Below are 9,969 nucleotides of genomic sequence, written 5' to 3'. Positions count from 1 at the left end.
AGCCAACACTCGTGGAAAAACAGTTAGAAAAGATGAAGAGGGAGGAACTTGAAATGGCCTCCACCTGCAAAACCAGTCCTGTTTTAGGGACCATCTTGTTGTTGCCCCTCTAGTGCACCTGTTGTTAATTGCATCAACACCAATGCAGCTGAAACTGATTAACAACCCCCTCTGCCACGTACCTGACCAAAACCTTATCAGAAAAGTCTAATTGAATTCATGCCATACCCTGATAAAAACTGTTCCTTTAATTTTTTTTGAGCAGTGTATATTATTTAGTTTTGCATATTCAATCCTGTGCATCTTCGCTCCGCAATTGTGGTATGAAAAAGGGAACGTTTGTGTAAAAATTTGCTGGCTGAGAACGAATTGTTGGGTTTTCAGTTATTTATAATGAGGCAAATTGCTTCGGAACTCAAAGTTTTGCTTCTCAACGCTCCTTCTGGAATGAATTAGTGTCGAGAACCGAGGTGTATAGGTGAATATCCCCTAAATTAACAAACACCCTGAACTACATTTCTTAAAGGGAGAGCATTAATATTACTCAGCACGAGAGGCTGTGGGGCAGGGGGGTGGCGGAGACAGCCATAAGACTCCCTGAAACACTCAGTAAATGAACCGATCATTTTAAAAACAACTGTACACTTAAGGAGAAAGCTGAACCATTTAAAAGTCAAAGTTAAAGTCCCAATGATCATCGTCACACACACATCTGGGTGTGGTGAAATTTGTCCTCTGCATTTAACCCATCCCCATGTGATTTTGATCCATCCCCTGGGGGAGAGGGGAGCAGTGAGCAGCAGCGGTGCCGCGCTCGGGAATCATTTGGTGATCTAACCCCCCAATTCCAACCCTTAATGCTGAGTGCCAAGCAGGGAGGCAATGGGTCCCATTTTTATCGTCTTTGGTATGACCCGGCCGGGGTTTAGAACCCACAACCTTCCAGTCTCAGGGCGGACACTCTACTACTAGGCCACTTACACAGTTTAGCACATTTAAGCATGATTATATGGATGTGGCTGAACACGACACCAAATCGAGACCAAACTTTACTAATCAAACTACCCTAATTACTAGGGGGAGACAGTGGAGCCACAACAAGAATTAAATTAGGTCAGTGATTCTGCAGGGCCAGAAGAGAATGCCTTGCTGGCCCTGATTGTAGGATCAGTGTTTGCTTGCAGAATGTAATGGATATAATTTTTTCAAACAAAAATAGTCTCCGATTTAAGATTGCCTGCAGTGCTTGGTTTGTCATATACTGTTAAGGCGCTTGTATTTTAACAATTTAGCAGGTAAGTCATTTGATTAGCCACTAGATGGCAATGTTGGAACGGAGGATGTTGGTTTTTTATTTTATATTTTTTTCAGTTTATTCCTCACGGGGACTGACAGGCAACGGCATATAGACAGGGTGTCCCAGAAAGATGTAGACACCTTTTAGCAGCTGATAACTCAAAAGTTTGTTTTTTCTTTGCAGATTAAACCCATCGATCCAAATGATGGCAGCCAGACTAAACTTTGAAGAAAGAACATTTATTCTCAAAAAATAATATATGTATATGTATATATAATTTGTGTGCATGCATGCATGTATGTATGTATGTATGTATGTATGTATGTATGTATGTATGTATGTATGTATGTATGTATGTATGTATGTATGTATGTATGTATGTAGGTATGTAGGTAGGTAGGTAGGTAGGTAGGTAGGTAGGTAGGTAGGTAGGTAGGTAGGTAGGTAGGTAGGCAGGCAGGCAGGCAGGCAGGCAGGCAGGCAGGCAGGCAGGCAGGCAGGCAGGCAGGCAGGCAGGCAGGCAGGCAGGCAGGTAGGCAGGCAGGTAGGCAGGCAGGTAGGTAGGTAGGTAGGTAGGTAGGTAGGTAGGTAGGTAAGTTTTACACTTTTGACTTTATTAGACAGGATTTTGGGTTGTATAGTAAATCTTTGACGCACAACTAGTCTCGGAACTTTCGCACATGGCTCCGATTAGTTTAGTTTACCTGTAAAACAAAACCCAGGGTGAACAGTATTGTTTCCGGGTTATGTTAAGTAGAGAAAGGGATCAACAAATTGGCGGAACCAAGCGTAGAAAGTAAAGTTTTGTATCGCGGACCAGGTTGACCGATTATGGAAAGCAATTCGCAGCCGAAGACAGAAATTTGCCATGGGTAAGTGTTTTATCTGACGAGAGACACCTCCGGAAACAATTCACGCATAGAATGGGGCTCCCCGTCAGTTGACGAAATGCACGCTTTTTTCTTGGAGGCACGATTTCCATGTTTGCAAACCTTTCAAGGCCGAATCTTGTCAATGGACTGATCTCTGCAGCTGCACAACCAAGAAGAGGGAAGACTACCTGGAATGGCCCGAGTACTTCATGGCTGTGGCATTCTTGTCAGCTCAGAGAAGCAAAGACCCGAACTCACAAGTGTGTATTGTGTCCCAACTTAAAACGATTCAGTTTTTGTTGGAAAGGCTTAAAGTTGAAGCCCTTCCAACAACAAACTGGTTAAGGTTTAAGTTTAAGCCTTAAACTGACATTTCAGGCTTTAGTTAACATGCACAGGCAAATGAGGTTATATTAATATATAATGCGTGTGCGTGCGCAAGCGTTCCAACAAGTTGGTTCCAAAGAAAAATCGTCACAAAGATTGTAAGTTTTTATACAGCTGTAAAAATGAGTAAAATGGCATGATTGCACCAACCTTTTAACTTTAAAACTATATTGATTGATTAAGCCGTACAGATAATGGATGGATGAGATCGTTAAAGTCACAAATATATTTTTGGATCCGAAAAACACGTGAAAATCACGAATGTATTTGTGAATCTGAAAAACGTGGAAATCACGAATATATCTGTGGATCTGAAAAACAAAATTGTGGATGTATTTGTGGAAATAATATTGACACAAATCTCACCTCATAAAACATGTTAAGATTTAAATTCAGTTGTCTTGTGTGCATTAATTTGTTCTTGTCATATTGGCATAGCTTGCCTTTGTAACGTGGGCAATGGTGAAGAAAAATGAATAAGGACCAGGCGAGCATGACCGTCATTGCGTGGGCTTTTTCTTTATTTTTATTTATTTTTTTAATACAATCAAAACTCGGTTTTCGAACGTCCCGGTTCTCGAACAAATCAGAATTCGAACAAAAAAAAAATCTAAAGTTTTTTGCTTGGGTTGTCCAACAAATTTCGGAGGTTAAACCTCGCGAGATGAGCCGAGAGGACCCGAGAAAACCGGGCCGACTGATTCCGTGGTTATTGTCTTTTCGTTACTTTGAGGAACCCTTAATTATGCCTCCAAAGAAAGCAAGTGGGAGCAGTAAAGCCATCCTAAAACTCAAAAGACGCTCTTAAAGCAATGCGACAGTGAGCGCCCAGCGCGCTGTGGTTGCGCGATCAGACCAAATTCAGCTCCCTGCGCACTGAGGTCCACTTAAATTTTGGAAAGTACATCAGGAGTTTAAAAATATTTTCTAAATTTCAGCGACGGCACTGTCACAATAATGCGACAAGCGCGGTGCAGTTGCGCAGTCGGCAGCGCGCTACGGTTGCGCGTTCGGCGTTGCGCTGCAGTCGCGCGATCGGACAAAAATTCGCAAATGAAAAAATGCAGGGTTTTTTTTTATTCTTGGAATGGATTAAATTTGTTTTCTATTATTTGTAATGGGAAAAATAGATTAGGAATTTGAACGATTCGCTTCTCGAACTTCTTTCTGGAACGGATTGTGATCGAAAACCGAGGTTTGACTGTAATTCCTTACGTCATCTGGAACATTCATATATTCATGGGAAAAAAGAGGCACCAGACCCTTGAAAACCAAAATTTACTATTATATTGGAAATTGGTGTAGTGTTCAATTTCTCGAATGATCCATAGGATAATCGGCTCCATAAAGATTCATTAATGACAGCCCTAGTTATTTTTGTAATTACAGGTGGGGGCCTGTATAGTGAACCAGGAGAAGAAGATTGTTGGCATTGGCTACAATGGAATGCCTAACGGCTGTGATGATGATCAGCTGCCTTGGGCTCGGTCGGCGGCTGATCGTTTGGACACTAAATATCCCTATGGTAATGTGTTACTTGAACAAAAATGGACTTGTCATAACAGCATCAATTATTACATGACTTTATTCCAAGTGCTCACTCATGAGTGGACGCTCTGGACTATAGTCCCTCGCATGGCCGATGTCACAATGACGTCAGGGTGCTAGCTGGAGCAGGGATCGCACGGCGTTTGCTACGTTGCCAATGACGATTTGAAAATGAATTTGGCGAGATAAATATTTCCCAAGTTCGCTACTCAGGTGAAGAGCTGATTTGTTTGATAAAACTCTCCTTGTGGAAATGGTCTCAAAAGCTGTCGTATTGAAATGAAAATGTCCGTTTGCGAATCAAATAATCCCACATTTCTAAATGAGGCCAGTGATGCATATGATTGACGATTGTATCATCACAATATGGCTTTCAATCCAATAGTATCATTTATAGTATATTCCACATTGCAGTGAGGCTAGCAATGTATCGGCATTGCTACTAACATAATATTGATAAGCACACTGCACCAACAATGTCTCAGCACCTGAGCTGCGTCAAACAACAAACAAAGCTTAGTTTTCCGTATCGGTGCCCACAAAAAAAGAAGCAAGATGACACAGCGAAACAAGCTTTTAACCGGGACTCAACTTGTCAAATAAAATCAGAGTGGTTCGACAAATTCCCAGGGATATGACATGGCATGGAGAAAGGAATGTTTTTTGTAAAGCGTTTTTGAAAAGATGCCATGGGTTTTTGAGTTAGTTTTATATTACATTACTAAACAAAAACAGCATGATCACACTTTAAGCTGGGTCTCCATAACATGGCTCATAGTGGTTTAAGAAGTTCACCACCCAAAAAGGCGTAATAGTTAACTCTAGTTAGTTGTAGTTAACTCTCCTATCTGTCTGACTTTTTTTTTCATTGTTTTGAAAAAAATATCTCTCATATTTAAAATTACATCATAGTCACATACAGTACCAATTCAACATTGAAGACAAACTCAAAAGTGCTTCTTAATCAGCCAGACTCAGAACAGACACAGGTGCATTAATCACCGCGTTGTGTCCCACAGTGTGCCATGCAGAGCTAAATGCCATCATGAACAAGAACAGTGCTGATGTGAAGGGCTGTACCATCTATGTTGCACTGTTCCCCTGTAATGAATGTGCTAAACTCATCATCCAAGCAGGTTGGTAATGGTGTAATTTCTATTGGCTGATTGATGATGATTTTTTTTGTTAGTGATGGATTTATGTTGAAATGCTAAGAAAAATGCTGATTTATTTGGGGGGAAGGGGGGGTGGGGGGGGTTAAGTAATGGTTAGTGGCTTTATGAAACTGCTCTGAGAACTATTTTTACTCCCATCGTTAAATAGTGTAACAACAGTATTAAAAATGCTCTTTGCATGTCTAATAACATAGTTGTACAGTACCTTGAGATACGAGTTTAATTTGTTCCATGACTATCATTCAAACGGCCTTCCCTATTGAAATGAATAGAAATGCAATTTATCTGTCCCAGCCCCCCCCCCCCCAAAAAAAAATATTTATTTTTGTTATGTCATTACTAAAGGGTTAGGGACTATTTACTCTTATTTATTTTCTTATTTGTTTAATTAAATAAGAATGCTTCTGAAAGTCAATATGACTTAAACATTTTTACAAGTATTTAAAAATACAAAAAAAGTGTTTGATAAACAATAAAGTGTATAAAACTACAATAAAGGTGAATAAAAGTCTCGTGTGAATATTGTAACAATATATTTACTCTGGTTTATTTTTTAAATAAGTGTTTCTGAAAATCTGTTTGACTTAAAAATGTTTACAAAAGTGTTCAAAAATACCAAAAAGCATTTAAAAGTACAAATACAATACAGTGTTCAAAAATACAATAAAGTTTCATAAAAGTCTTTTGTGGATATTGTAACAATATATTTTCTCATTATTGCGGATTTTCACCTATCTTGGGTGGTCGTGGAACCAATTATCTGCGATAAACAAGGGATTATTGTAGACCCGAGACGAGGTTCGTTCCTGCCTGGATGGAGGAAATCACACATTTGTTTTCCGTCTTTTTACTTGCATGGAGCGTTTGATGACTTAAAGGACGGAAGGGGGTCTCCACATACATACGTATGTCTGGGTAGTCAAGCAATGAGAGTAATAATAACAAGACCAGACTTGCTCTGGAGAGTCAATGCCAGTAATTAACATGAATATTACAACCTAAAGATCAATTACTAGAGCCCTCACTGGTAGAAGAGTGAAAAAACAGTCAAAAGTCTAAAGTCAGACATGTTGATTGCATTCTTCTACAAGGGAGGGACATCCTCTTATGCAAGGCTACCAAACAGCATGTTTAGGGATCCTGCAGTGTTGGCTTGATTCAGTGCACAAGATGAAGTAAGAGTTGAGGGAGGACATTTTGTCACCTCCACATTATGACAATTCCCTAAGCATCTGCTTGTTCCTGGCTGTGAACAACATTGCCATGTTGGCACAACCTACCACCCAAGCTGGCTCAGCGTGAATCCCCCCCCCCCCCCAAAAACGCAGAGGGCAGGAAGGGCCCCAAAATGAACATGAAGTGCCCCAACATGAACAAGAAGTGAACCAGAAGTGCCCCAATTCTAACAGGAAGTTAACCAGAAGTGCCCCCAATCAAACCGGAAGTGACCTCATATAAACCAGAAGTGACCTAATATAAACCGGAAATGACCCAAGACAAACCGGAAGTGACCCAAATAAATCAGAGTTGACCTTAATTCTACCAGAAGTGCCCTCAATAAAACCAGAAGTGCTAAAGTAAACATTTGCTCTAACTTTTACAATTTGGTCCGATTTAACCTGTTTCAACTGTAGAATTCCCAAGTGAAACTTTCAAACCCGTAGTTTTCGTTTCGTTACAAATTTAAAAATAAATTGGCGCAATTTCTTTTTTAAATTCCCATTCATTCTCTATGGGGCATTTAACATTTAATGTAACTTCTACATTTTTCAACCGGTTCAACCCATTTCAACTTTAAACTCTTCATATTTTTCTTTCTTATTCCACAACTTCACACTTACGAGAAATTCCACATTTTCAATTTTGAAATTCCCGCCAATTTTTCCAAAATTTCGTTTTCCCTTCTAATTTCTACATTTTTTAACCTATTCAACCCGTTCCAACTTTCAAATGTTTCTTTTCCCTACCTTTTCCAGAACTACTCACTTGACAAAAATTCCACATTTTCAATTTTGAAATTTACGCCACATTGTCCCCAATTTTGTTTCTCACCTCTTATTTGCACATGTTTCAACTGATTCAACCCATTCCAACTTTCAACTGTTCATCATTTTCCTACCTATTCCACAACTTCCCACTTACCAAAAATTCAAAATTTTCAATTTTGAAATTCACCCCAAATTCTCCAAAATGTTTTACACTTCTCATTTCTACATTTCTCAAGTAATTCAACTCGTTTCAACATCATTCTGCAGCATTCCCTAAGAATGTATTCAGTTTCTTCGCCTTCACATGCAATTTCTCCAGACATTACATTTTCTAGTTGTTGTGTATCGTTGCTTTGTCGCACTGACCTTCTGTCCAGGCATTAAGGCAGTGGTCTATCTTTCTGACAAATACCATGACACACCTGAGATGACTGCCTCAAGACGACTACTCAATATGGCATGTGTACAGTTTCAGTGAGTAACCATTTCTTGTGTGTGACTTTATAGTATACAGCTTTGGTGGTCCCAACTTGTAAAACATTTTTTCCATAACACCAACCCCCCGTTTACGGTTGAGAGATGGTCTTCATAGTAGTAAACTAATGAACATAGAGACATAGTGGTGCTTTAACTGCCACCGGTGGCTACAAAATGGGGCACGTTCATATGTACAAAAAAGGCGTCCATACCTATACCCCAACATGTACAGGGAGTGAGTTATGAGTATTTGAAAGTACAATTTTTGCCCATTTTTGCATATTTACAGAGGTCATATTTGAATGAACTCTATCATATTTTATCAAATTTTGGGTGTTTCATCTGGTTAACATGTTAAGGCTGAAAAGTCATTGAAAACGTTATTTCGTGACAATGTGCTCTTTACGAAGAACAATCATGGTGTTTTTGAGGGTCTGGACCAAGGCGAAAACTCGTGAGACTTGGCACAAACATCACACCTGGCATAACAATCAATATTTCAGCGATTTCTTATGCAGGTTTCAGAAATTGGCTCTACAGTGCCCTCTACAAATTGTTAATGAGCCATTCCTGGTTCTATGTTTCACCTGGATCTGTGAAAATTGTGTGATTTATGTAACAGTTCAAGACTTACAAAAAAAGGCTCACCTTATGCTAACAGGAAGACTGCCATTTTGACTTTTTTTTAACTGGGCAGCATTTTTGGTCTTTTATAGTAGTCATATTTTAAGATTTTGTTTCTTTAAAGAAAACAGTGCTACAGTTAGGCTAGTAATTCTTGACATTTGTTTGTTTTTGTGTAAATCTATGTATTTACATCCTCCTGTCTTCTTGTTAGGCAATTCAAGCCGAAGAGGACCAAGATTACCATTGATTTTAATTCCATAAACCTCCCAACAGCGCTGGACAACTCAGCAACGTGACGATCCAAATTTCTGATCAAGGCCAGCCAAAAAGCCAGAACATGGAAGAGAAAGTGTTGCATTTGTTATGTATATACTTTTTGAGCCCTGTGTCTTTGTTTTTGTTTTTTTGACAAGATACAGATTACTTGCTTTTGCCATCTAGGTAACAAGAAGAGTTTTATAGATATTGTTTTCACATTTTTAATTGAAAATTAAATTGAGTTCCACCTACAAGTCTACATGTTTTAAGTTTAAAAATCATTCATCTTTTTTTTTTTGATCTAAAGACATTCCCCAACTATGGCAAAGGAGAAATATTGTTAAGTTCTTGGCCATTTCACTTACAGTGGGGCAAAAAAATGTTTCGTCAGTCACCAATTGTGCAAGTTCTCCCACTTACAAGATGAGAAATAGCCGTAATTTTCATCATAGGTACACTTCAACTATGAGACAAAATAAAATGTAAAAAATGTATTATGGAAGCTGACCTGGGGAATCACACTCCTCAGCCTCCCCGGTAAGGTCTATTCATGGGGTGCTGGAGAGGAGGGTCCGTCGGGAGGTCAAACCTCGGATTCAGGAGGAACAGTGTGGCTTTCGTCCTGGCCATGGAACAGTGGACCAGCTCTACACCCTCGGCAGGATCCTCGAGGGTGCATGGGAGTTCGCCCAACCAGTCCACATTTGTTTTGTGGACTTGGAGAAGGCGTTCGACCATGTCCCTCGGGAGGTTCTGTGGAGGGTGCTTCGGGAGTACGGGGTGCCGAGCCAACTGATAAGGGTGGTTCGGTCCCTGTATCACCGACGCCAGAGTCTCGTCTGCATTTCCGGCAGTAAGTCGGATCCGTTACCAGTGAGGGTTGGACTCCGACAAGGCTGCCCTTTGTCACCGATTCTGTTCATAATTTTTATGGACAGAATTTTTAGGCGCAGCCTAGGCGTTGAGGGGGTCCGGTTTGGGGACCTCAGCATCGCGTCTCTGCTTTTTGCAGATGACGTGGTGCTGTTGGCTTCTTCAGGCCGTGATCTCCAGCTCTCGCTGGAACGGTTCGCAGCCGAGTGTGAAGCGGTCAGGATGAGGGTCAGCACCTCCAAATCCGAGTCCATGGTCCTCGATTGGAAAAGGGTGGAATGCCCTCTCCGGATCGGGGATGAGATCCTGCCCCAAGTGGAGGAGTTCAAGTATCTTGGAGTCTTGTTCACGAGTGAGGGGAGGATGGAGCGCAAGATCGACAGGCGGATCGGTGCAGCGTCGGCAATAATGCAGACCCTGTACCGGTCCGTTGTGGTGAAGAGAGAGCTGAGCCAAAAGGCAAAGCT

General features: G+C 40.6%; 1 protein-coding gene across 3 annotated transcripts; it reads left to right on the top strand.

Moving 5' to 3' along the window:
* Positions 1-1,855: 1,855 nt before the first annotated feature.
* On the top strand, positions 1,856-8,888 carry dctd (dCMP deaminase). 3 transcript variants are annotated; one of them, XM_088374207.1, is made up of 6 exons: positions 1,866-2,169; positions 2,267-2,429; positions 3,946-4,081; positions 5,124-5,240; positions 7,645-7,741; positions 8,583-8,888. In XM_088374207.1, the coding sequence occupies exons 1-6, from the start codon at positions 2,129-2,131 to the stop codon at positions 8,665-8,667; spliced, it is 639 nt and encodes a 212-aa protein (XP_088230333.1). In that variant the 5' UTR covers positions 1,866-2,128; the 3' UTR covers positions 8,668-8,888. The 3 variants fall into 3 exon arrangements, with proteins under 3 accessions (XP_088230335.1, XP_088230333.1, XP_088230334.1); XM_088374208.1 differs by having other exon boundaries at positions 1,869-2,169; positions 2,330-2,429; XM_088374209.1 differs by lacking the exon at positions 7,645-7,741 and having other exon boundaries at positions 1,856-2,169.
* The last annotated feature ends 1,081 nt before the right edge of the window (positions 8,889-9,969 follow it).

Source organism: Syngnathus floridae, chromosome 4 (genome assembly GCF_059516105.1).
Source record: "Syngnathus floridae isolate MCC-2025c chromosome 4, RoL_Sflo_1.0, whole genome shotgun sequence".
Taxonomy (NCBI): Eukaryota; Metazoa; Chordata; class Actinopteri; order Syngnathiformes; family Syngnathidae; genus Syngnathus; species Syngnathus floridae.
The sequence above is the reverse complement of the archived record's forward strand: the minus strand, read 5'-3'. Positions and strand labels throughout refer to the sequence as shown.